The sequence below is a fragment of the Poecilia reticulata genome, chromosome 19 (assembly GCF_904066995.2).
Source record: "Poecilia reticulata chromosome 19, P_reticulata-male-v2, whole genome shotgun sequence".
Taxonomy (NCBI): Eukaryota; Metazoa; Chordata; class Actinopteri; order Cyprinodontiformes; family Poeciliidae; genus Poecilia; species Poecilia reticulata.
The window spans coordinates 25,526,159-25,552,512 of NC_088848.1; the positions used below are offsets into that span (position 1 = coordinate 25,526,159).

Genomic DNA, 26,354 nt, shown 5'->3' on the forward strand with positions numbered 1-26,354 from the left:
AGTGTCTTCTCCTGTTGCGTGCGGAGAACTCAGCCAGAGTCTCTGTTTGGACAGATAAGAACTAACAATCTGACTAATGGTCCTCTGAAGGAGCAGATTTAACTTCCACGAGGTCAGCCCCTGAATTCTCGGAACTTCCAACACACACTCAATGTAAAACAGAGCCAGAAGCCAGATTCAGAACGCCATTGGTCAGACGGTTTCCAATACACAATAGCAGACTGAAAACGGTATAAATGCTGGAAGCCAGAAGCAGGAGACAAGACATTTTGGATTCTGAGACGATGAAAATGAGATGATGAAAATGTAATGTGTGATTCCGCAGATGTGCATTAAATGTCTTCCTGGTTGCCAGTGAGCCGGAGAGAATGGAGTTTTGTGTATCGTCTCTTAATTCATGAGTTTAGCACCTTTGAATTCCTCCATAAAGTGGTGACACCCGACGTGCCGATTGAGCCCATTCAAGTTAAGGAGGATGGAAGGTGACTCTTCGGACTGGCTGCAAAACAGGGAACCGGGGCCAGACACAAAAGAGGTGAGAATTGAGCTCTTATCTCTTACTTATTAAATTTTAGAACGGTTCCTGTCTGCTGCCGGTTTGAAGAGCTAAAAAGAAATGAAGTTCTTTCCTGCTCATTGACAAACAGAACCTTGCGCAAGGTGGGGTTGTCACAAAACGTTAGACTCATAGGTATCTAGTACATTTTGGAAACACAGACAACCTAAAAAATAAGCATCTTAGTCAGTCTGGCACCGCCCGGTTGGCGATGGTAACATTTAGGAATTTTATTCCGCGTTATAAGTTACCACATATCAGCAAGCCTGGTGTAGCTCTTCTGAGCAGGCACTTTCGCGAGCTGACTAATTAATAATATATCACAATTTGTTAGATACGGCAGGAGACCATGAGTTAATAGTATGCCAAGAAGCCATGAGTTCAAAGGTACGGCAAGAGGCCGAGAGTTTTAATGTCAAGCCAGCTGAATCTGCGAAGAGAGATTGGAATCTCTGTGAAAAGCGCTAAGAATAAAGAATAAAAGAGGCCAAGAGAGAAAACGGTCCTTCGTGAGAGAGACCTAAGTGGTTCTCAGAAAGAGAGACCGAAGTTGTTCTCTGTAAGAGAAACTGAATTGGTTCTCCAGCGAGGACACCGAGATTCTCTCGTGAAGATGTGGCCGGAGATAAATTGAAAAATGAGTAAAAGTTGTGAATAAAGAAGTTCAACTGAGTTTTTACAGATTACTTTGTGAGTTAAACTGCAGTAATTGTTCTTTCATTTCTTTGTCTGAGATTTTTTGAGAGGAGGTTAAAGTATTTCTGTCAGCCTTCACTAAAATAACTTAAGTTCTAATCTAATTAAATGTGTGCACACAAAAATTGGACAGTGGCTAGATCACAAGCAAACTACATTTTATATACTTTTCATAAACGAGCACGCTAACAAATTGAGCTCATATTAACTAGTTCCCCGGGGAAGAATGGAAGGAAGGGAGAAATAAAAATAATAAATAAATAAATGGCCTAAACTGCAGTGAAATCTGAGATCTATGAGTTGGCTCAAATAAACAAAACTTGAAGTGATGATTTAATCAATTGTTCAAAAAGAAAAAATTTGTTTCAATAATGTACACAACGGTGTACACGCACAAATTAGGGAATGAACTAAATTTCCATGAGACTAAATTATGTGGATGTGTGTGAGTAGGCCTACTGGAATGATGTGGATATGTGTGCGATGGGATGTATAGTAAATATATGTGTGAAAATACGTATGTCTGGATGAGTGTTTGATGAAATGTGGCTGCATATGACGGGCAGTTAAAGTTTGCATGTTTTGAGTCTAAGCACTAAGAGCTTCGCTTTGACATATATCAGTGGAGAACAGGTTTGAGTGTGGAAATGTGCATGGCTTGGCTGCATGAATAGCGGGTTGTGAGACTCAACTATCTCCATGAAGGGTTAACTTAGCAGAGCACAGTTAGGACAGGCAACGCATATACAACTAAGACAGAAATGCACTGCCCTCGCTCCGTCTCAATCTCAGGAAAAAAACTAAACAAAGGGAGCCTGAGAGCAGCGACGATTGGAATTTTCGCTCTCTCTCTTGCTTGAGCGTGTGCCATAACCTTACACACATACCACCACCCTCTCCGACACACACTCGCACACCCCTACACACACATATATACACACAAACACACCCCGCCACGACCATGATTATATGTACGAAGCAGTGGGATGATGGTGAGCGAGATTATCTATGATATTGTTTCCATGTCGTCTGTTTGTCTAAATGATTGATTTGTTTGTCATAAGTGTGTTTTACTAAAATCTGTACAAACTTGTATAGTTTGGTTATATTGCTGGGGTACAATTCCAATTCATGTTGACGGATCCATATCAAACTACAATTTTAAATATGTTTCAAGGCCTTTAGTCCTCCGCAGTGTGCCTGACGTCCCAGTAGTCCGGACTGTAGAGCAGGTTGGCAGGACGCCTTTAAGTTTCTGCAATTGATCATTTCAAATCTGTGGGAGTACTGGGTCGACAGAGTCAAACGCGTGGATCTAAATTGTTTCCTAGTTCAATAATTATTATCAAGGTTTTGGGGAAATGGGCATAAAGCGCATGGAATGTGAAAGATGTATATTGAGCAAAGAGAATGATTTTATTTTTAAGATTTTATGATCATGAGACTTGTGTTCCACTTTACACATTTGGGAGAAGAGTTTCAGACCCATCAACCTGGACGTTCAGAAGGTTTCATTGATATCAGTAAGTCAACCTTCATCTCTGAATCATGCTCAAATTGTTTACTGTTTAAATAAGTGCACCACTAATGGCCTGTTTTTTCTGTCTTCTCTCTCCATCAGGTTGGGACAAACCTGGTGACGCATCTACAAAATGTGACAACATGGAACCTCATGCAGGGAGACGGGCAAAAATGCTAAAAGTGTCGTTAAAAATGCTCCTTGTTTAATGGATGAAAGTTTTACTTGTAGTTTGCTTTAAAACAGACTTTTTACATGAAATGTTTGGAGTTGTAGCCAAATGAGTTAAAGTGATTTAACTATATACTTTTGAAACAACTTACTTATGTTTTGTAACTTTTGTAAATGAAATCTGCTGGCTATATATATGTATCACGTGGAAATAAAAGAAGCTTTAAATTCATATGGTTTTTAATCCTGTTTTTATATAGTGAAATTTAAAATAAATCTTTTTTTTATTTTAACCCAACTATAGTGGTACAATAACCCTGATGTTGGGTGATGAGTTTCAACCCAATTTTGGGTCAATTTAATCCAACCTTTGGTTAGTTGCCATGACCCAATGTGCTGGGTCAAACCCTCAACCCAACCCAACCCAGTTGAGTTAACCCAGCGTTGGGTCGGTCCATATATGACCCAGCGCTCGGTTATGAATTGGGTTATTTTTAACCCAGCAGTTTTTACTGTGAAGAATTCTGACCTCCTGTTGCTGAACCCTGCCTGCCTCTGAGCCTGCCTCCAGTTTTCTGTCTATTGGATTTACATTGCCTGAGAAGCTCCCGTGCATGACCCTGGATTGTGTCGACGACTAAGTCATGATGTCGTGTTTTTAACCATCCAACTGGTGATCAGCATCACCCTGCCTGTTGAAGCTTCTACCTTGGCAGCTTATAAAAATACTGTTTGACAACATTGGATCTGAGGATCTATTAGAGGCGATCTCTGCCGCAGTCTTCATGTTGGTTCATCCCGAACAGTCAGAGCTGCTGCTGAGTCAGCAGAGCGTCCTGCTGCACATTGGGGCGGAGGAGCAGGAGGTGGGTGCACTGAATTTAACTACTCAATCAAACGGGATCTGCTCGTAATAAGTTTGTTTAATGATGTTCCATACGTACATCGACATAGATCGACCGGTAATTTGAGAGCTTCGCTCTTTAATTCAGCTCTCTCTTCACCATGACAGACCGGCACAGCGCCCGCTTCACTGCAGATGCTGCGCAAATCCATCTGTCGACCTTGTTCACAAGGTCCTTCGTGAACAAGGTCCTGAAATACTTAAACTCCTCCACTTGGGGGCTAGGGTTAGGGTTACCTGATGAAGCGAATAGGACCATATCATCTGCAAAAAGCAGAGATGCGATCCTAAGGCCACCAAAATGGATCCCCTCAACAAACTGGCTAGGCCTAGAAATTCTGTCCATAAAAGTAATGAACAGAATCGGTGACAAAGGGCAGTCCAACTCACCAGAAACGAGTCCAACTTACTCCCAGCAATGCGGACCAGACTCTGACACCAGTCATAAAGGGACTGGTGTCAGCTTGTTTCAAAGGGACCGGTACCCCATGCTCCCGGAAAACCCCCAACAGCGTTCCCCGAAGGACATGGTCAAACACCTTCTCCAAGTCCACAAAACACATGTAGAATGTTTCCTTTTCTTTTAATTCTGCATAATTGACTTAACATAAGTGTTGGGGGGTTTGTCAATATTTGCCGTGAACATAGCTAATAAAGCCTGTAAGTTGCTGTGATGTATTTTCGCTTTCATTGCTATGACATCACTGTGACTAATCGACTCAACTTTATCATGTTGTGGTCAACTTCAAAAAAATATAAAGTCACGCAACCCCTAATTTTAAGTAAGCAGAAGTAAATCAATAGTAATGTCTTGCCAATAACATCACAGTTGTCTGGTCAACATCAATACCTTTTTGTGTGTAGCTGGATCCTGGTCCAATAAAGGGGCTTCATTGGCCGAGGTGGCTCCACTGCAGCTTTTCTGGCTGGTTTATCCTGAGTTAAAGGCAGAGAATACAGACCCAGTGGCAATGGAGGGGGCAATGAACCCATTCCTGCTGAAAGACTTGGGGGTATGCCAGTTGCTCCTGGTGGTGGAGGAGGAGGCCCACATCCTGGAGGAGGAGGTGGATGTGGAGGGCCTGAATGTCCTGGTAAAGGAGGAGGTGGTGGTGGAGGGGGAGGCCCTGGAAATCCTGGTAAAGGAGGAGGCGGTGGTGGAGGGGGAGGCCCTGGAAATCCTGGTAAAGGAGGAGGCGGTGGTGGAGGGGGAGGCCCTGGAAATCCTGGTAAAGGAGGAGGCGGTGGTGGAGGGGGAGGCCCTGGAAATCCTGGTAAAGGAGGAGGCGGTGGTGGAGGGGGAGGCCCTGGAAATCCTGGTAAAGGAGAAGGAGGTACGGGAGGAGGGGGGCCTGGAAGTCCTTGGAAAGGAGGAGGTGCAGGAAGTGGTGGAGGAGGGTCTGGAAATCCTGGTAAAGGTGGAGGAGGAGGTGGGACCAAATTCAGGCATGAGTGAAGAATTACAGTTTCTCCTTGATGCAGAAGATGTGAAGTACAAGGCTCTAGTTGACATGAACAATCATGATTGGATGATGGCTGCAGAAAGCCTCCATCCAGCTCTCTACAGAGCATGTTGAACCTAAAACTATCATCCATTGGTGAGGTCTGAACTGACTTGACCTCCTGGCATCCCACAGAGGCCCCTGCCTCTGTTTGCAGATGAGCATCACAGAGAGACCTCAATAGGTTCTCATCTCCTCCACATTCTCTGTCGGTGGTGGAGGTGATGGTTGTTATACCCTTCTCCTCCAGAAGAGGGGGCTGACATTCCAACTCAGCAATTTTAGTCCTGAGATCTTCTATAGTTTGCTCAAGCTGCTGGATGACATTAACATGTTTCTCCTTTAGTTTTTTTGATGGCAGCACATATTCCTCCTGCAGAAAGGAAATCATCAAATTTAAAATGTAAAGTCTTTGTTCACTTGCACTCTCAAACAGAAGTGGAAGAATAGTTTCATCACACAACAAAATTATAGAATGCAGAGAGAAATAACAGGACAGACCTCTAATCTCTCCTCATGGTCTTGTTGTCTTGTTGTGGAGACAGCTTCACAATGATCTAGGCAAAAAATATCACAGTACAGCAATTATACTTCAGTTAAAACACTATGGAAGAGTGAAAGAAAGTAGTAATAGTAAGAGGTAACATTAAAGCTGCAGGAGGTAACATTTATTACATTACAGCATTACAGTGCAGTGTAGGCTGCAGTGACTGACGGCAGGATTCTACAGGCCTCTGAGCTGGATCTATGTTGGCTTTGTTAAACAATTTTTAAGCGTTACATCTTCACATAAGTATAGAATTATGTTAAACATTGTTGTCCAGATTGTCACAGCGACTTTATCCAGCTGTAAGTCCATGAATGCTGCAAGATGCATCTAGTGTGAAATCGGTACATAAAAAAAAACCAACTTGTAATTTACGGTAATTTAATGAATTGTATATTTATTAAAATTTATTAAATTAATAATGTAGTAGTGTCATAATTGTGCACAGCAAAATCAAAAGTATTAGGCTTCCAGCATTGGTGTTGTACATTAAAAATACAGTGTTAATTCAACACTTGAAAACATGCGCTCTTAACTAAACCGGGTGGGCAGAGTATTTTGAATGAATATGATGGTGACACACACAGGTGAGTCTGGTTAGTTTTGCTCATACTTCTCTTTAAAATTAGAATAATTTATTTATTATTCTAATTTTTCTGCTATTTTTCCTGTTTTTCCTCCAGGCTGGGAAAAACAGGCATTCTTCTATTGGTTCACGTGCTTCTTCCTAAATCTAAAGGCCACAAGAAAAATGCCAAAACATCTCATGTCAAACTGTGGACCATGTTATCAGATATGTGCAGGTATGTGATTATTCTAATGATCCTACATCTTGTGTAAAAGCACTTTCTCATTGGCTTAGTTTGCTGTTTGAATGTAGCTGTGCTATATATAGTTAATAATTTTTATTATTCATCTTTTCAGCATTTTATCAAAGATGGGAGCCAGTATTGAAGCCTTCCTCATTGGTGTGGAACCAGGACAGCCCTTCCTCCTGCATGTTGGTGAAAACAAGAGCAGCACTAAAGACACTTCACCATCAGTGATCACAAGACCACCCCTGCCCATCCATGGCACACAAGACCCTCCATTGCAGCTTTCGATGAACTTTCAAAGCACACTTCACCTTCAGTGCAAAAGTACTATGAATTCCTCTACAACAGGGGTCTCAAACTCAATTTACCTGGGGGCCGCGGGAGGAAGAGTCTGGGTGAGGCTGGGCCACATAAAGGATTCCACAAAAAACATTTAAAAAATGTCCTCAAATGTCATCACCATTTAATTATTAATCCAATACATAAACTGCATGATTTGTATGGAGAACGTCTCGACGCGTGACGTCATTACCGCTTCTACTTGTCACAACAACGCGGCAGATGACGAGCAGCCCGGTAGCCGTCGCCTTTCACTGCGTTTGATCGTGTCATTTGTTAATGGTAGAAAGTACCAGAATGGCGACTGCAGGGAAGAGCAACTGGTACCGGACTGGTCCATCATCCGCCTGGTACCGGACTGTTCCATCATCCACCGCACTATTGTTACAAGCTTAGTGTGCATGAAGTCAGTGTAGCTTAGCCTAGTACCGAATGTCAGCCATGACGAGGAACGGCGGGCGGGATTTCCTTCAGAGGTCCGCTCACCCTGTGGGCCGCACTAATATACTGTCATATCACGGTGGGGGCCACGAGACATCGTCCTGCGGGCCGCAATTGGCCCACGGGCCGCGAGAATGAGACCTCTGCTCTACAATTTCTGTACATTAATCCAACCTACAGTTTTCAACATTGATAGGACCTTTGCACAACACTTGAGATGATGAATATCGTTGCTTTTATTTTGTGTGGCACAGTGGACACTCTTTATTATGATGGATCATTTAAATGCTCTTTAATTGGAAAGACTGTATCAAGTCTTTCCAATTAAGGACTTGGTTTATTACAGTCTTTATGGCAAGCAGTTTTCTGAAATGTGTGGGAAAGAAAACGTAACGGATTGCCATACTGTGTGACCTTTGCTGTATATTGCTCAGTGCTATTTGATGTTGTTCTTGTTTTGAAATACAAGATTCAAACTGTAACTTGTGTTGGGGTAATACTTTATTTGACGGGATGTGAATAAGACTGTCATAACACCACATAACACCAGTTATGAATATGAGGAGGTCTTCATGACACTTTATGACTGTTGTCATAAAGTATCATTTGGTAAATCATGACACTTTTAATACAAAGTTGACATTATTCAAAATGTCCTCGTTATGACAACTTGACATTAACCAAGAATCATTATGTCATAAATATGTTATAATAGTAGTCATAATAACGTCATTAAGTGTTATTACACTAACAAAACAGTAATTAATATTTCCCCTACCTGAAATAAAGCGAAACAAGTAGGACCAACAATTAACATTTCACTAAGCTTTATTACACAGTCAAATGATTTAATAACAGTCATTAATAATCATTAATAATTCCTTTTACATAAAGTGGAACAAGTAGGACCAGTTATGAAGATGTCATTAAGTGTTATTACAGTGTCAAATGCTATGCTAACAGAGTCACTGATATTAAGTCTTACCTCAAATGAAGTGAAACACACAGAACTACTTATAACTACCATCATAGCTGTAAAACGAACTCTTTGTACATTGGAATAAAAAAAAATTACTTGTTCTTCAAACAGAGGGTTTAACGTCTGTAACTCTGAAACACTGATTGAAAAACTAAATCAGAATTAATTATTCTTTAACTTAAGAAAATACGTTCTTTCAACAGTCAGCCGTCTCCTCCATTATAGCATTCCTGTAACGCTCTGAAAACAGGGAGATCTTCTTGTTGTCTTCATTTCCTGGAATTAGCTCTTTGAGCCTTCAAAGAGCTAATTCCAGGAAATGAAGACAAGACAGCATTTCTGGACAGGTGTCCAGAAATTATAGCTGTTCTTGCAATAGTTGTGGTCAATGATAATCATGTTGAAAGCCTTTTCATGAATTCTAACTTGGTGAACATTTTCATAGTGGGTGATGGCTCAATTCATTGTGGTCACTTAAAAAAAACACCCAAAAGCAAATAAACAAAAAACAAAAACAATGTGATCTTAATTCAGCATTTATTTAAATACCATTCCAAAAATGTCCTTTGCTGCACACTGTCAGAATGGTAGACTGACAGACTAATGTCTAGTTAACATGACTGGTTGTTATAAAGTGCAATACAGTGATCCCTCGTTTTTTGCGGGGATTGCTTTCTGAAAATAACCCGCGATAAGTGAAATCCGCGAAGTAGTTACCTTTATTTTTTTACAACTATTACAGAGCATAAATAAATACTCTACATTGAAACCAAAGAACAAAACCTGTTTTCAGGTCAGCGGATGGATGTGCGTGTGCATTAGTGATGGCATTAATGTGATCTGCAGTCATGTCATTAAAGCGTCTCCTCCAAGCTGCTTTGCGAGATTCACAGTTGTATCTACGGCGGAGCCTCCGGCCACAGTGTTTTTTCAGCAGGCATTCAAAGTTTCACTCCTAAATGGCCAATCTGTATTACTTTAGCCAATCAGGATGCAGAACACAATGCACTTCGAAAAAACTGCACAAAAATCCGCGAAGCAGCGAGACCGCGAAAGGTGAACGGTGTTATAGCGAGGGATCACTGTACGATTATTTCTTAACACAAGTAGCATAATAACTAAAGCTGAACAAAATTATTCTAATCAAATATTTATTTGGCAGAAGTTCAGAGAGACTGCCACTGTTGTTATTCCGATTGCATCATATAGTTTTAGGCACATGAGTGTATCTTTTTACTTAATGAGCATCCTAAATTATTTCTAACCAGATACTCTGACTTATGGTTGTTTGCAAGAAGCTTATTAATAAATAAGTAGATTAAACACCACTTTTACATTTGACAACAGTTAGCTGTCTAAAACATGACTTATTAACTCAGCTGGTGGATGTTGATTCCTGCTCCCCCTTCCCCACTACCTGTAGGGACAGGTAGGGGCCCACCTCTCTATTTCATCTGCTTCTTTCTCTTTGGTCAAAAACAGGGGCTTCTTTCTCTGGTGGCTGGTCCTCATTATCATCCTCCACACCATAGCATGTCTTCATTAGCCACATTTGACCCCTGCCCCACTTCCCACCATGTGTCCTTAGGCTAACATGAGTCTTCATGCGGCTAAAGTTTCCAAAGCAAAGAACACAAGCACTGTGTCACATCAGCCAAGTTGCTAAATAATGCACATAAAGGATAACTTTGAATAACATGTTAGCTTTTAATTTGCTAGATTAAAATTGGAGGGAAAATCTTTTTGCCTACCTTTAAAATATGTTTGATATTAAGGGCTAACCTTACAGTAATGGAGTTTAATAACTTTAGCTAACATTAACGTACAGCAAGGTAGGATGGGCTTGAATTGCTCATAGCTAACATTACACAGAAAGAGAACATAGTCAATGTTATTTTATCAAAAAAAATGTAAAGTTAATAAGAGACATACCTCATATGTATTAAGTCAGTGTGTTCTGGGGAACGATTTCGGTGGGGAGCGGAAGGAGGTTTGCATGGGTTGGTCGCTGAGGGACCAAGGAGGTGAAAGGAGAAGCAAGTGAACGTAACAAATAAACCAAGGTGGTAGGATTTGATTTTGGTGGATTGCATAAACTGTACATTGACTGTAGTAACATGGCTTCTACATCAGGAGGAAATAGTGGAAATGAGATGGAATGGATGATATCAAGATCAGCAAGAATGAAAAGAACACTTAGGAAGAGACAAGAAAGTGAAGCAAGAGAAGAAGCTAACATCCATCCATCCATCCATCCATTTTCTTCCGCTTATCCGGGGTCGGGTCACGGGGGCAGCAGCTTCAGAAGGGAGGCCCAGACTTCCCTCTCCCCAGCCACTTCTTCCAGCTCCTCTGGGGGAATCCCAAGGCGTTCCCAGGCCAGCCGAGAGACATAGTCCCTCCAGCGTGTCCTGGGTCTTCCCCGAGGCCTCCTCCCAGTGGGACGTGCCCAGAACACCTCACCAGGGAGGCGTCCAGGAGGCATCGACCAGATGCCCGAGCCTAAACTGGCTCCTCTCGACGTGGAGGAGCAGCAGCTCTACTCTGAGTCCCTCCCGGATGACCGAGCTTCTCACCCTATCTCTAAGGGAGAGCCCAGCCACCCTGCGGAGGAAACCCATTTCGGCCGCTTGTACCCGTGATCTCGTTCTTTCGGTCATGACCCAAAGCTTATGACCATAGATGAGGGTGGGAACGTAGATCGACGGGTAAATCGAGAGCTTCGCTTTTTGACTCAGCTCTTTCGTCACCACGACGGACCGGTACAGCGCCCGCTTCACAGTAGACGCTTTGTTTTGGACCCTACCATCCAGGATCTGGTCATACCCACCGGCAGTGGCGGAGCCAGAGGGGGGGCCAGTGCCCCCCCTGTCATCTGATTGCCCCCCCCCCCAGTGGCCCCCCCTGATGATTGACATATAACAGCACCAGGTCATTCCTGTACATTATTTGGAATCATTCTAAGTCAACCTAATATCTAAAGAAGAAAAACAATAATAAATATATGAAAAGAAAATTTATAAAACTTTATATACTGTAAGTCCATGTGATGACATAAATAAATAGATTTTTATCAGGCGCGATACCAGCCTCCTTTATACTTATAAAAACAAGCTGATATTCTTCTCCTGGGTGTTTCAGTTGCTGCTGTGGTGCAACTCAAAGGCTAAAGCACTTCATACCTGGTGGTGATGGTAAAACACCAATAAGTTATTTATTGATCCTCCGCAAAAAAGAGAAAAAACCGAAGAGGGCCGACAATGTTTGTAGTTTGGATTTGCATTAATTTATTGAGAATGATAATGCTATTAAATGTTATTTAATGCATTCAGAAGAGAGAAAATTGTACACTTAGAAATTAATTAGGATGACGTTTACTTTGTAAAAGTGCAAAGAATCATCTTCATAGTTTGATTGTTGATTGTTGTGTTACTATGGCTACAATCTAGCTAGGCTTTGTTCACAAATACATCAGAGCAAATAATTACCATTAATCAGTGGTTGATTTTAACTTGGGCTCCCAATCACATACTTCACTAAATCTATATTTAAACACTGTGATGCTGAGGTTCTTAGTAGGACGGAGGCATTGGGCTAAGTCTTGTAAAGCCCCATACCTTGGGCTGGCCTCCAGGAAGAGTGAGCCACTGAGCTGCACTGCATTGGAATCTACCTGGAATTCCCTGGTAGCCCCTATGCCAGTCTGCCGCTGCTTTTGGGACATTTTGGTTTAATTTAATTGTGGCATGTTTGGCTTTATGCTGCGATCCAAATTACTGGTACAGTACAGTGATATTTTGCAAACTCCAAATGCTATTGGCTGAATCTATCTTTAGCAGTTGAGGTTCTGCAGTAGTCACAACCGCTCACCTCCAGCCCAGAACCCATCAGCAGCGGAGCAAACCACTGGTAATAAACCTCAAAGCGTCGCGGTGACAGTCTATTTAGGAATGTCTGATATAGAAACAGATATTCTTTATATGTCGGTGGGACCAACTCAGGCTGCATTTAGTCCACCACTGGTGCAGTCTGATAAGACTAAAGTTATAGTTTTCTCTGGAGATGAACCAGTTCTGTGTTTATGGGCGAGGAGGGTTTTTTCCACTCTTGCGAGGACAATTACAGAAAATAAACAGTTTTTCTAACTTCAAAATCAGATGTTTTTATTCAGAAACAAGTGTATGTTGAAAAAAATATTCTTGCCCATAATTTGATAGAGGGCGCAGTACCGGCCCCCTCCTCACTATGGACCTGGTGTCTGAACAACATGGAGGCAGAGAAACTGAGAGTCATTATTAAACCGAAGGCAAGCCACACCCAGACTACTTTATTTTGCAGAATTATTATATTTAGCTAAATATTATTGCTGAGGGGCACAAGCTGGCCTCCTGACACACAGATACATTTTTTTTTAAAACTCAAAAAAGGTACTGAGGGCCTCAAGGATTAAAAGGTGCAGGGGTTCAAGGCCTCCACTCCACCCCTCTGCACGTGCCTGCTGGCTCCGATCATTTTTAACAAATCAAAATGTCTCATGGCATGTTTGCTTCTTAGATGTGTCTGACTTTAAAAAACTGCCTGTAAAACTTTCCTTCTCTCATCCTTCTCAAGTTTTATTATATTGGAGATTAATATAGAAACATAATAATAGCCCACAAAATACTCTCTTGTTGAACTGCAGTTCCATAAAAATGTATAATAAATCAATCTTTAATTGACACATAATTGCCATGAACAAAATATCTGGTCTGTGATGCATCTGTTAAACAATGGAGGTGTAATGTCTTTTGAAGATTTCTGAGTTAAATATAACCTGCAAATACATAAAAGTGAAATGCGAATCTAAAAAAATATTTATATCAATTCCCCTAAATATTTTATGTACAGCTAAAAGTTTTTTTGAGAACTCGGATTACTGTATTTTCTGCACTATAAGCCTAAAAACCTTCAATTTCCTCAAAAGCAGACAGTGCACCTTATAATCCGGTGCGCCTTATATATGGACCAATATGGAGCCACAACAGGTCTAGCAACTACAGTAAGCAGCCGCCGACTTCATTTTCGCCCGTAGAAGAAGAAACACGCGGTGCATGCTGGGATAGTTGTCAGACCGCTGGTTTGTTAATAAAGTTTGACTGGCCTATCTACCTACCGACCTGATAATCAGGTCGTCTGCAGGTCATTTAGCACCACATTCTCCACCAACATGCTGTGCGGGAACGGAGAAGGGTGACCATCGTCCGGCCACGTCCCGGCCCAGTTGCAGAAGGCTCTCCTTGCCGATCAAAGTCGGACTGTTTTGTTGACATTCTCTGTAGTGCAGCTCCATCTAGTGGATGCATAACGTAACTCCAGCCTCTACTGTAGAGGCTGGAATAGCGTCTATTCTATGCGCCTTATAATCCGGTGCGCTTTATGGTGCGGAAAATACGGTATATAATCCCTGCTCTACCTGGACTTCTGAGAAATGGGCACAACAAGCTCTACAATTAGGGAATGCTTTACAAGCACTTTGTTTTCTTTTGTGCCAAATTGAAATTATATATCACATTTCTTCTCAAGGAAAAAAATTGAATAAATTATTTAAATCTTCCCATTCCTCCAAAAGTTAAGGAAGTCCACTTCAAAATCTTTTCAGGTGTTTACCCCTTTAAAGAACTCCTTAGACTTCTATTTGCTATTGATGATAATATTTGTTTATTTTGTGATGTTGATATTAAATCAGTAGAACACATTTTCTATGAATGTGTATATTGCAAAGCTTTGTGGGATGATGTGCACTACTGGCTTTTCCCTAAAATCCCAAAATTGCTTGAATTTTCTAGATATTGCATTATTTTTGGGACCCTGACAAAAGAAAATAAATTTGCAAAGATATTAAATGCAATCATCATGAGCAAGTTTTTCATTCATTAAGGCTGTTTTCCTTTTTTTTTTTTTCAAAAGACAAACTATCTTTCCCCACTTTTCACAAAGAACTCTGCCACCTCTTCCTATCTGTAAAATTCATGGACAAACAAGATGTTGATCTGTATCATATGATAAGCAATCTGAAACTACTGGAAAACAGCTAGTTGTTTTTTTTTTTTTAATTATTTTATCATTAGATTAATTTTCATTGTGAGTTTGTGTTTGTCTTTTTTTTCTTCACTTTTGTATGTTTGGAAGTAACCTGTGCTGATTTTTTCAGGTTTATGTGTATCTAATAATGATGCCATATTTGTTGTATGTGATGTTATTATTGAAAACAAGTGCTGCTTGTTATGTGATTGAGTTTGTTTTATTGAAAAACGTGAGCAAACTATCTTTGTTTTTCTGGATTTTCTGTCTAAGTTTGAGCAAAGAAACAAATATAAATCTGGAACTGTCTGAAATAAGTTTTCTTTTTATGTAAGTAGTTTCTAGTTTAAAAAGAAACTTAAGCTTAACAATAGTAATATTAAGTTAATACTAATAAACTTAACTTTTCCACCCGTTGCACATGTTAATGTTACTCAAGCAGTACAGCTTGCACATACTAAGACTTTAGTTTTGAAAACGTAATTTTTTTAGGCGAGTTTGCATATTTTTTTAAGTATACACCACTTATTTTGTTTTACAGTGTAGTATAACACATCTGTTTGTATTGAATTAAGGTAACTTAAAATGTGCTAACAGTTGTGACAATTACTGTATAATGTTATAACTTGATTTGAAGGAATAAAACTGAGTAACTTCAGCTGAATTGGATCTTCTTTAAATAAATGTTACCATCTAAAATATTCTGGCTCAATATAGTTGAGTACAGTCAACACATTTCAAATTAAGTTAGAAGTAACAAACATATGAGTGTAGGATACTTACTTCTTTAAGTTCAGTTTATTGAATGAAATGTCAACTTTATTTACCCGTGCTATCCTAACAGAAACTATTTGAGCTAAATGTACTTAAAGTGAATGTTTTTTTTAACTGAATTGTTTAGATTCATAAACTTAAACTGTTTAAGACAATTGGTTTCCTCAAATTATTTGAGTTCAACTAACAGTATTTACATTGAAATACTGACAATCCTCTATAGCAGCAGTGAAAACTGATGAAAATATGACTAAGATTTTCACTCAGTAAATTCACCAAGGCTTTAAAGTTCCTGATCGTAACGATGTGAATCTTTTCAAAATGCTGTATAATTTTCCATGCATGATATGTATTTTAATTAATTAGTAAATACTGTGATTCCTTGCCACATGTTCAGAATGGCTTGATGTGTAAAAAAATACTATTTTGATTTCCTCATATTTAATATTTGAATGTTGAGCTTACCTGCTTCCATAGATGTATGAGCAGTTCTGTTTTCTCCTCCTAGCCGTAATGGAGACCACTGCGTCTTGAGTTGGCCTGCTAGTTTCCCTTCAAGAAGATCCTGTGAGTGTGGCGGCTGGTTGACTGCGGCCCATGTATACAGCTGGTCATGCTGCAGAAACAAAACTATTTTAAACACTTTCTCAAGCAACAGGCTGGAGTAGAATAATTCACTGTTCTCCTCCAACTTCCTTGCCAGGTTAGTTGCAACTTTTCTTTTAGATGTTAGACAAAACATTAAAGTGATGAGTCAAAAGAAAGTCCAAATCTAATATGAACCAAACCCTCCTCTTCCCATGAAATTGGAATCATGACATCAGTGACAAAGGAATTGTTCTTTTAAAATGTATTTTTGAAGTGTTGGTACTTTCTGTTTTAAATGGGAACCATGGAAATACCAAGTATTTAAAGATGTTCATGAATAATTCCTTTCTGTCTGTTTATGAGGTCTGCAGTTTTCAGCACTCTGTAAAGTTGGTAATTGATCATCGTCAACAAGTTCAGATTCGACGACCTGAGGCTCCTAGTCGAAACATAAGGCTGTATGAGGTTCTTAATGTAGTCTGGCGTCTGTCCATGAAGAGCTCTAAAAGTCAGTACCAGGATTTTGTAGTGCATCCTATAAGACACAGGCAGCCAGTGCAAACTTTTGAGGATGGGTGTGATATGTTCCCTCCTGTGGGTGCAGGTGAGCAGGCGTGCAGCAGAGTTTTGTACTACCTGCAGACGCATTAACTCCTTATTAAGACATGTAAACAGACTGTTACAATAATCCAGTCTCGATGAGACAAAAGCATGAACAATCATCTCAAGCTCACCATAAGTCACCATTTTACGAAGTTTAGAAATGTTCCGAATTTGGAAAAAACTATTCCTAACAAGCCATGAAGACACCCAAGTTGCGCAGGTTGCTTTTAACTGTGCAGCTCAAGTTTCCAAGGTGCTGCTTAATTCCAGGCACAGCACTGTCAGGAGCAACAATCAAGGTCTCGGTCTTACTGGAATTCAATAATAGGCTGTTTTCAGTGAACCATTTTGTCACTTCGGCCAAGCAAGTAGTGAGAGTGCAAAGTTTATGCGGCTCACTAGGCTTGAAAGAGCAGTACAATTGAAGATCATCGGCATACAGATGATAGGACACCTCACTAAACTTCTGAATGACCCTGTTTAGAGGAAGTAGGTACAGCAGGAACAGAACAGGTCCCAAGACCGACCCCTGCAGCACACCCCACAAGAGCCCTGCAGGATCAGACACTACATTTCCCACTGACACACTAAAAGTTCTACCAACCAGGTAAGATGTGAACCATTTCAAAACGCAACCCGACATCCCAACCAAATGTTGGAGGCTGTTTATCAGGATGCCATGATCCACTGTGTCAAACGCCGATGACAGATCCAATAAAACCAGCACAGAACATTTACCGGTGTCCGCTGCTATCATGATATCACTAAACACCTTCAACAGGGCTGTTTCAGTGGAATGAAACTCACGGTACCCTGATTGAAAAGTGTCATAAATGTCATTCGCCTGCAAAAATGATCTAAGTTGGATGCAGACCACCTTTTCCAGGACTTTGGCCAAGAAAGGAATCTTGGATATTGGCCGGAAATTCTTGAGTTCAAAAGAGTCCAGTCCCGGTTTCTTTAACTGTGGCTCCACAATGGCATGTTTAAAAAGACGAGGAAACACACCACTAAGCAAAGACATGTTAAACATTTTTGTAATATAGGGCCCAATGGAATCAAAAACCCTCATAAACAGTTTAAAAGGGAGAACATCTAAAGTACCAGAGGACGGTTTCATTTTTTTGATGATGATGAAGATGTCTTCCACAGTAACGGGCTCAAATGAGGCCCAGCTTTGAGTGGGAGGTTCAAAATGCTGTAAACTATGGCAAGGCGGCAAGCTGTCCTTTATTACTTTAACTTTATCAATGAAGAAATCCAAGAACTCGTCACAGCTAATTGTCGAGTTATGATGATTTACAGCAACAGGTGACACAAGAGAGCTGATAGTATCGACGAGCACTTTAGGATTTCTTTTATTTGATGCTATTAGACATTTAAAATAACTTGCCCTGGCCTCCTCAATCCTCCTATTTATGAACAATATTAAGTCCTTTAAATGCAGCCTATGGACCTCCAATTTAGTAGATTTCCATAAACGTTCAGTCTGGCGGCATACTCTCCTCAGAGACTTAATTTCATCATTTATCCATTTGCTATTTATTATTTTGAAATAATTGGTTTAAAGGGGTAGAAATCTGATTATTCACAATGTATTTATCTGGTTAACTTAAGAATGTAATAGATGTGTTTCTGTTTCTTTTGAGGTTTTTCACCTATGGGCTATTGGGCTATGGGCTATGCTATATGTGCTATATGGACCATCATACAAAAAATAAAGATGAGTCAACTAAATTAAAGGCTCTTTGAGTGAAACCCAGTTCAGACTTCACAGTAGAAACGATCCCTTTCAAGTGGGGATTTGCACCACAGCAAACCAAACCGGAAATAACTTGCCAACATCAATGAAACAAACAAAAACAAAATGACAACTGGTGCTGACATCACATATTTAGTAAGAAGGGAGGCGGGGTCGGAGTGGCTGGGAGGGCTATATACTCAGGAGGACTCTGTGGCAAAATACAAAATAAATGGCTGCCAGGTAATGTTGTATTGTTGAATGGAGTCATTGACTGTATGTTTCAGATGCTCAAGCTTCAGATGGAACATAACATCTACCATCCACTTCTTATGAGACGGAGGAGCGGCTCTCTTCCAATTGAATAATATTAGGAGTCTGGCAAGTAGTGTAACAAATGGTATGGCATTGGCCTGCTGCGTTGTTATTGGTGTAGTTCGAGAGACGACCCCAAATTGAGGAGTTGGAGCACGTTGATCAATATTCCATCCATCCATCCATCCATCCATCCATCCATCCATCCATCCATCCATCCATCCATCCATCCATCCATCCATCCATCCATCCATCCATCCATTTTCTTCTGCTTATCCGGGGTCGGGTCGCGGGGGCAGCAGCTTCAGAAGGGAGGCCCAGCCACTTCTTCCAGCTCCTCCGGGGGAATCCCAAGGCGTTCCCAGGCGTGTCCAGGGTCTTCCCCGAGGCCTCTCCTGGTGGGACGTGCCCGGAACTCCTCACCAGGGAGGCGTCCAGGAGGCATCCTGACCAGATGCCCGAGCCTCAACTGGCTCTTCTCGACGTGGAGGAGCAGCAGCTCTACTCTGAGTCCCTCCCGGATGACCGAGCTTCTCTCTCTAAGGGAGAGCCCAGCCACCCTGCGGAGGAAACCCATTTCGGCCGCTTGTATCCGTGATCTCGTTCTTTCGGTCATGACCCAAAGCTCATGACCATAGATGAGGGTGGGAACGTAGATCGACCGGTAAATCGAGAGCTTCACTTTTTGGCTCAGCTCTCTCTTCACCATGACGGACCGGTACAGCGCCCGCTTCACAGTAGACGCTGCCCCAATCCGCCTGTCGATCTCCCGCTCCCTTCTTCCCTCATTCATGAACAAGATCCCCAGATACTTAAACTCCTCCACTTGAGGCAGGACGACCCCCCTGACCCGGAGAAGGCACTCTACCCTTTTCCGGCTCAAGACCTCGGATTTGGAGGCACTGAGCCTCATCCCGGCTGCTTCACACTCGGCTGCGAACCGCTCCAGTGAGAGCTGCAGATCACGTTCCGATGAAGCCAATAGGACCACATCATCCGCAAAAAGCAGAGATGCGATCCTAAGGCCACCAAAACGGATCCCCTCAACACCTCGGCTGCACCTAGAAATTCTGTCCATTAAAGTAATGAACAGAATCGGTGACAAAGGGCAGCCTTGGCGGAGTCCAACTCTCACCGGAAACGAGCCCGACTTACTGCCGGCAATGCGGACCAGACTCTGACATCGGTCATACAGGGACCTGACAGCCCGTATCAAAGGGCCCGGTACCCCATACTCCTGGAGTACCCCCCAGAGGGCCTCCCGAGGGACACGGTCGAACGCCTTCTCCAAGTCCACAAAACACATGTAGACTGGTTGGGCGAACTCCCATGCACCCTCCAGGACCCCGCTGAGGGTGTAGAGCTGGTCCAGTGTTCCACGACCAGGACGAAAACCACACTGCTCTTCCTGAATCCAAGGTTCGACTATCCGACGGACCCTCCTCTCCAGAACCCCTGAATAAACCTTACCAGGGAGGCTTAAGAGTGTGAGCCCCCTGTAATTGGAGCACACCCTCCGGTCCCCCTTTTTAAACAGGGGGACCACCACCCCAGTCTGCCAATCCAGGGGAACTGCCCCCGATGTCCATGCAATATTGCAGAGTCGCGTTAGCCAACACAACCCCGCAGCATCCAGAGCCTTAAGGAACTCCGGGCGGATCTCATCCACCCCCGGGGCCCTGCCACCGAGGAGCTTTTTGACCACCTGGGCGACCTCGTCCCCAGAGATTGGAGGGTTTCATTCCAGATCAGGGGTCTCAAACTCTATTTACCCAGGGGCCACTGGAGGCAGAGTCTGAGTGAGGCTGGGCATAAAGGATTCCACAAAAAGCATTTACAAATATCCTCAAATGTCATCAACATTTAATTATTTCTCCAATACATGAACTGCATATGTCTAGAACCTTGGGTGCTGTGGTGGCGCAGGGGCAAAGCACAACCCACGTATCGAGGCCTTAGTCTTCGTGGCAGTGGTTGCAGGTTCGATTCCCAGCCTGGCGACATTTGCCGCATGTCTCCCCTCTCTTTCATTACCCCCGCTACTTTCAAATAAAGGCCACTAGAGCCAACAAAACCTTCAAAAAAAAAGTCTAGAATCCACATAAAAAGCTGTGGCAGGCCACATTTGGCCCCTGGGCCTTGTGTTTGACAGATGTGATCTATACAGTTTATTCCTGAAGTGGGAACCTCTGATTCAGGGGTTGGAGCGGTTCTGTCACAGATTTCACCAGCTGATGACAAACTACACTCCTGTGCATTCTCCTCCTGCCGTCTCTCATCAACTAAGAAAAACTATGATGTAGGCGATAGAGAACTCCTTGCCATAAAGATGTGCCTTTGATGAATGCCGTCACTGGCTGGAGTGGGCTGAACATCCCATTGTTTGAACAAAACCTAGCCTATCTTCAACCTTTTGGGACTCAACCAAAAGGTTGAGTCAGTCCAACTGGTCAGTTTTTCACTCCAGATTCAACTTTACAATTTTTTACAGGCCTGGGTCCAAAAACACCAAACCAGATGCACTTTCAAGACAGTTTTCCCCCAATCAAGACACACTCGCTGCCACCATCATTCCACCACTGTCATTGGAGCCCTTTTTTGGGGAAATTAGAGGCCAGGTACTGGCAGCTCAACAGACCGAACCTGAGAACATACCACCCGACAGTCTCTATGTCCTTTCTTTCATCAGAGCTCGTCTTACTCATTGAACCTGTACTACCAAATTTCCATGTCATTCTGGCATAAACCAAACAATCTCTTTGACAAAGTCTTACATCCCTGTAAGACTATGTGCTCACTTGTTTCATTTGTTCCCGCGATAAAACAACTATTTTGTCTCTGGTGCCTTTGGTCAGCTCTTTGGTCTGAGCCATGGTAGTAGTTGTAGTAGTTGGAGTCTTACTGATTGTGTAGGGTGAACAGGAGTCTTTATGTAGCTAATGACCTCAAACAGGTGCTTCTAATTAAGAAGAATAAGTGAAGTGGACATGTCCTGTTTAGAGGAGGACTAACAGGGCTTTGAAGGCCAGAATTTTTGCTGATTGGCAAGTGTTCAATTACTTACCGCATTTTCCAGATTATAAGGCGCACCTAAAAGCTGCATCATTGCTGAACAGCCACCTGGCAACGAGACTGACTCCAACAATGAGAGGGAACCTGGCATGTTAGATGGCGAAATTGCCCAGCTGTTCAATTCAGATACAGAAGAGCAGGACTTTGATGGATTTGTGGAAGAAGAATAAAAAATAACGTGACTGTATTGTTACATAGTCGAATAAAGTTCAACTAAACTTACTGTTTTGTTTCCGTTGCCTTTTTTTTTTGGTGTTGTTGACCGCATGTTTTACAATGCGTCTTATAATTTGGTGCACCATTTGTATGGGTTAAATACAGAAATGGACCCCATAATTGAGAGTGCGCCTTATAGTCCAGAAAATACTGTACTTGCAACCACAACACTAAAATACATGTAAAAAATCATACATTGTGACAACCGGATTTTTTTATTTTTTTTATTTTTTAGATTATGTCTCTCACAGTGGACATGCATCTAAGATGAACATTTCAGATCCTTCTATGATTCCTAAATGGGAGAACTTGCAATGTCGCGCTGGGTGTTCAAATACTTATTTTCCTCACTTAGATGTCAAATAAATAATGTGCTCCAAACCCTATACTTTGAAGCTTGACTTAACCTCATGAACATGTTTTAGAATTGAGCAATGTGGCCAAATGACAAGAAGTATATTTTAGACCTCAATGTGACTCTTTCAAAGCTAAAAACATTATACCAAATGTTAAGCATGATAGAGTTGGCATCTTGCTGTGGGTGTTGATGGTGTATTCAAGGAATTGAATGGGACAATTAAATATGTGAACTACCTTTAAGATTTTCAACTCCAGCTCAATTCTAATGCGCTTGACACACAGGGAGTGGCAAACGACAGAGAGACTCGCCAGGTTCCTGCCACTCTGGCTGAACCCAACACACGACTCGATAGTGAAGACAGCGATGACAAACGTTGAACAATTTTTAACTTTTTGTATTGCATCCGGTGCACAGTGGCGCAGTTGGTAGAGCTGTTGCCTTGCAGCAAGAAGGTTCTGGGTTCGATTCCAGGTCTTTCTGCATGGAGTTTGCATGTTCTCCCTGTGCATGGTGGGTTTTCTCCAGGTACTCCGGTTTCCTCCCACAGTCCAAAAACATGACTGTCAGGTTAATTGGTTTCTCTAAATTGTTCCTAGGTGTGAGTGTGTGTGTGCATGGTTGTGTGTCCTGTGTGTCTCTGTGTTGCCCTGTGACAGACTGGCGACCTGTCCAGGGTGACCCCGCCTCTTGGCCGAAACGTTAGCTGGAGATGGGCACAAGCAACCCTCCCGACCCCACTAAGGGTCAAGGGTGCAAGAAAATGGATGGATGGATGGATGGTATTGCATTGCTGTGGCGTATGCATATCTACAAGCTTGAAATTTCACATGAACAAATTTCACCGATCGGCTGGAGGACAGGAATCGATTGTCACCTCATCACACAAGTTTCATAGGACATCCATGGAGAGGGGGTGACATCGCCTCCAGTGTATTGAGTCCATAAAGCTATATGGTAGAAGATTGGAAGCAACTGGGGGATGCAATAAAAAATGCCATCAGACACCTATAACAACTTGGTGTCTGATTTGACCTGCACATTTTCTTGCAGGTCAAAAAAATTTGGCAAAGTCACCAAATTACCCTTAGTGGTTATTCCTAACTTTCTGAATACAAGTTGTTAACATACAACTTAAAAATGTTGTATGATAAATCCTCCTTGAAGAAAACATGGCTTTAATACAAAATTAATTTTTTAAGAATTATCTGATATTCATACCCATCATGAGTGAATGTGTCTAGTAAATATTTAAATGCCAAATGGGATTGGCACTGTTGCTGATAAAGTGATGATAAATTACACATAACCCTTAGAGAATTTTGAAACGTGTCAAAAAGATGTGTAAACATAAAAGTACGTACGTCAAACTTGGCTGATGCAGTGGATGAAATTTGAGCCGTGCTGCCGCCTAACTGTTCTCTGAAGCAGTCAGTGAAGGGAAGCAGGAGACCCATGGCCAAGATCTTGGAGCAGAGCCTCTCGGCCTCTTCTGTCTCCTCCTGCTGCTGCTGCAAAAACAGCTTCTCAAGAAGAGTGCGACCTGCATAGTCGCAGAATACACGGGGCAAAACAACAACACTTTGTGAATATTTAAAGCCACTACATTCTGTAAATCACCTTAAATTTCTTATGTTTTAGTTCAGTTCTAGGCAAAGATGGTCTGTGGCCCTTAACATGATTTGCTTCAAAAGCCCTCCTTAAGTTATGTCAACAAGCCACCAAAAACCAAAACAAAGGCTAAAAGATTTCAAAAAACAGTGACTCAGTGAAAATAAATGCAAATACTAATGAAGTTATTCACATACAACAGTCAATAAAGCCATTTCTAAAGCTTTGAGACGCCAGCTGTAAGAGCAATTACCAATATGAACAAGCATACTTTTGCTTTAGGAAATGGGTTATCGTTAAAATTCCCTTTCTGTATGATAAAAACACTTTTTATATTTAGTTAATTCAGATTCTGATACTGTACATTGCTGTAGTGTCTGTTATAAATCCATGAATCCATGCAGGGACATCAAGACCCAGAGAATCAGAGTGAGGTAGAGATAGAAACACATAACAGTAAATATTTTAATGAAATGTTTGTGGCTGAAATAACAGGAGAAAAAAAAAACTAGATTCTACATTTATGTTCTGCATAATTACTCCGCTCAGTCAGAAACAGCCACTCAGAACTAGCAGTAATCAGCTAGCCGCCATGCTATCAGGAAGTTTTCATTCAGTAACTCAGGATTGTTTATTGTAATGGATCCTGTTTTTGCCTTTGAATGTTAAGTTTTATTCTTGAATTTTTTGGCAATGTTGAGAGGTTTTATTTTGGCTCTTTGCATTATTTAGCCTCTTCAGAGCCTTTATATGTTATCAGTCTGTTGAAGGTAGTATTATTGATAGCAGTACAATTTGCACAATGCCTGTTTTTTTCTTGGAAAAAGTTATTAAAAACTAATTTTTGTCTAAATTAAGGTGAGTTCATGGTTCCTTTTTCCACATGATGTAACCGGTAGGGCTTTTGATTTAAAAAATAATAATTATGTGACCCCTTATGGGTGATCGGTATCGGCAGGAAAAAACCTGATCGGCACATCTCTAAAAAAACATTTTGGTTTTTTTTGCAACAGTTTGTGTTTTTCAACCTTTTGAGAGCCATGGCTCATGTTTGACTGGAAATTGAAAAGTGAAGTTAGTGAATGCAGGGCTGGGAAGTGAGATGGCACACAGAGTTGACTGTGAGGAGCTAAGGTGTCTGTTAGATGTGAAAAGCATCATTTTTAATTATATTTGTTGGGCAAACTGTTGCACTGATCTAGAGATTTATTCAAGAACAAAGTATTTTTTAGATTTTATTTTTGTTGGTCAAACTACTGTACTGAGTTTAAAACTGCTGAGTCCCATTTTACCAGCTATGTTTTACTCTAGAAAGACGCAGAACCAGTTCAATTGCCAGTCAACTTTTATCAATGCATTTTTGACCAACAACCAAATGTATTTTGACCAATAAAATATATCAGAATCTGGAACCTAGCTTGTGCCAGAGTATTTATCTTGCTAATTGTGAGGCAGATGATAAAGTGAGTATTCATCCTGGAAGTCATTTTGTTGAAAAGGAAATGGAAGATGGGCTGCACAGTGGCGCAGTTGGTAGAGCTGTTGCCTTGCAGCAAGAAGGTTCTGGGTTCGATTCCCAGCCCCGGTCTTTCTGCATGGAGTCTCCATGTTCTCCCTGTGCATGGTGGGTTTTCTCCGGGTACTCTGGTTTCCTCCCACAGTCCAAAAACATGACTGTCAGGTTGATTGGTTTCTCTAAATTGTTCCTAGGTGTGAGTGTGTGTGTGCATGGTTGTGTGTCTCTGTGTGTCTCTGTGTTGCCCTGCGACAGACTGGCGACCTGTCCAGGGTGACCCCGCCTCTCGCCCGAAACGTTGGCTGGAGATGCACCAGCACCTCCTGACCCCACTGAGGGACAAAGGGTGCAAGAAAATGGATGGATGGATGGAAATGGAAGATGTTTTTGGGGAAGTTGGCCACCTTGAGATGATAAACACACATACAGGCCTGTCACAGCAATCAATTAATCACATGATAAATTTAAACAAATTCAATAATTTCCATTTTCATGATTTATCGTTTCTCTTTTTCCCCCCTCTCTTTCTACCAAAAATTGGATGATAAAAACTTTCAGGTCGGTGTTTTGGTCTCAACTAGGTCTTTTTTTGAAGGACAAGTTTATTTACAAACACTTCAAAATTAATTTTATTTGTTGTTTTGTTTATTTATCTTTGGATATTTGAAATGTTCTTCCAGTTGCAGTGTTAAATGTCCATTATAGTTTAAAGCTTACTGACCTTTCAGATTGTGTTCTTGCATTATTATTTTGCCATTGTATTACTTAAAAATGATCTCAAAACAGAAATATTCTTGTTTGTCACAATAACCTCTGGAACAGTTTATTGTCCATCAAAATGTGTTATTGTGACAGGCCTACACACATATGATATATAGTGTAGTTAATTTATTACCAAGGATGACATAGTTACTTATTCTGTTTCCTGATGATCCTGCATGGATTTGTGTATTTATAACAGACACTACAGCAATGTACAGTATCAGAATGTGAATTAACTAGATATAAAAAGTATGTTTTTATCATAGAGA

The 26,354-nt window shown here is 41.4% G+C and overlaps 1 protein-coding gene and 1 long non-coding RNA gene across 2 annotated transcripts in view; one reads left to right on the forward strand and one right to left on the reverse strand.

Annotated features, from left to right (window-relative positions):
• Nucleotides 1-26,354, reverse strand: part of fmn2b (formin 2b) — a 61,071-nt gene that overhangs the window by 28,224 nt on the left and 6,493 nt on the right. The window contains exons 3-6 of the mRNA XM_081600538.1: nt 23,561-23,739; nt 15,769-15,919; nt 5,850-5,905; nt 4,697-5,721 (exon numbers count right to left, since the gene is read on the reverse strand). Coding sequence (XP_081456664.1) covers nt 4,697-5,721; nt 5,850-5,905; nt 15,769-15,919; nt 23,561-23,739 — 1,411 coding nt within the window. The remainder of the gene's footprint in view (nt 1-4,696; nt 5,722-5,849; nt 5,906-15,768; nt 15,920-23,560; nt 23,740-26,354) is intronic.
• Nucleotides 52-8,062, forward strand: LOC145549091 (uncharacterized). The gene is made up of 3 exons (XR_014085041.1): nt 52-535; nt 6,579-6,698; nt 6,820-8,062. It is a non-coding gene; the product is annotated as an uncharacterized LOC145549091 (long non-coding RNA).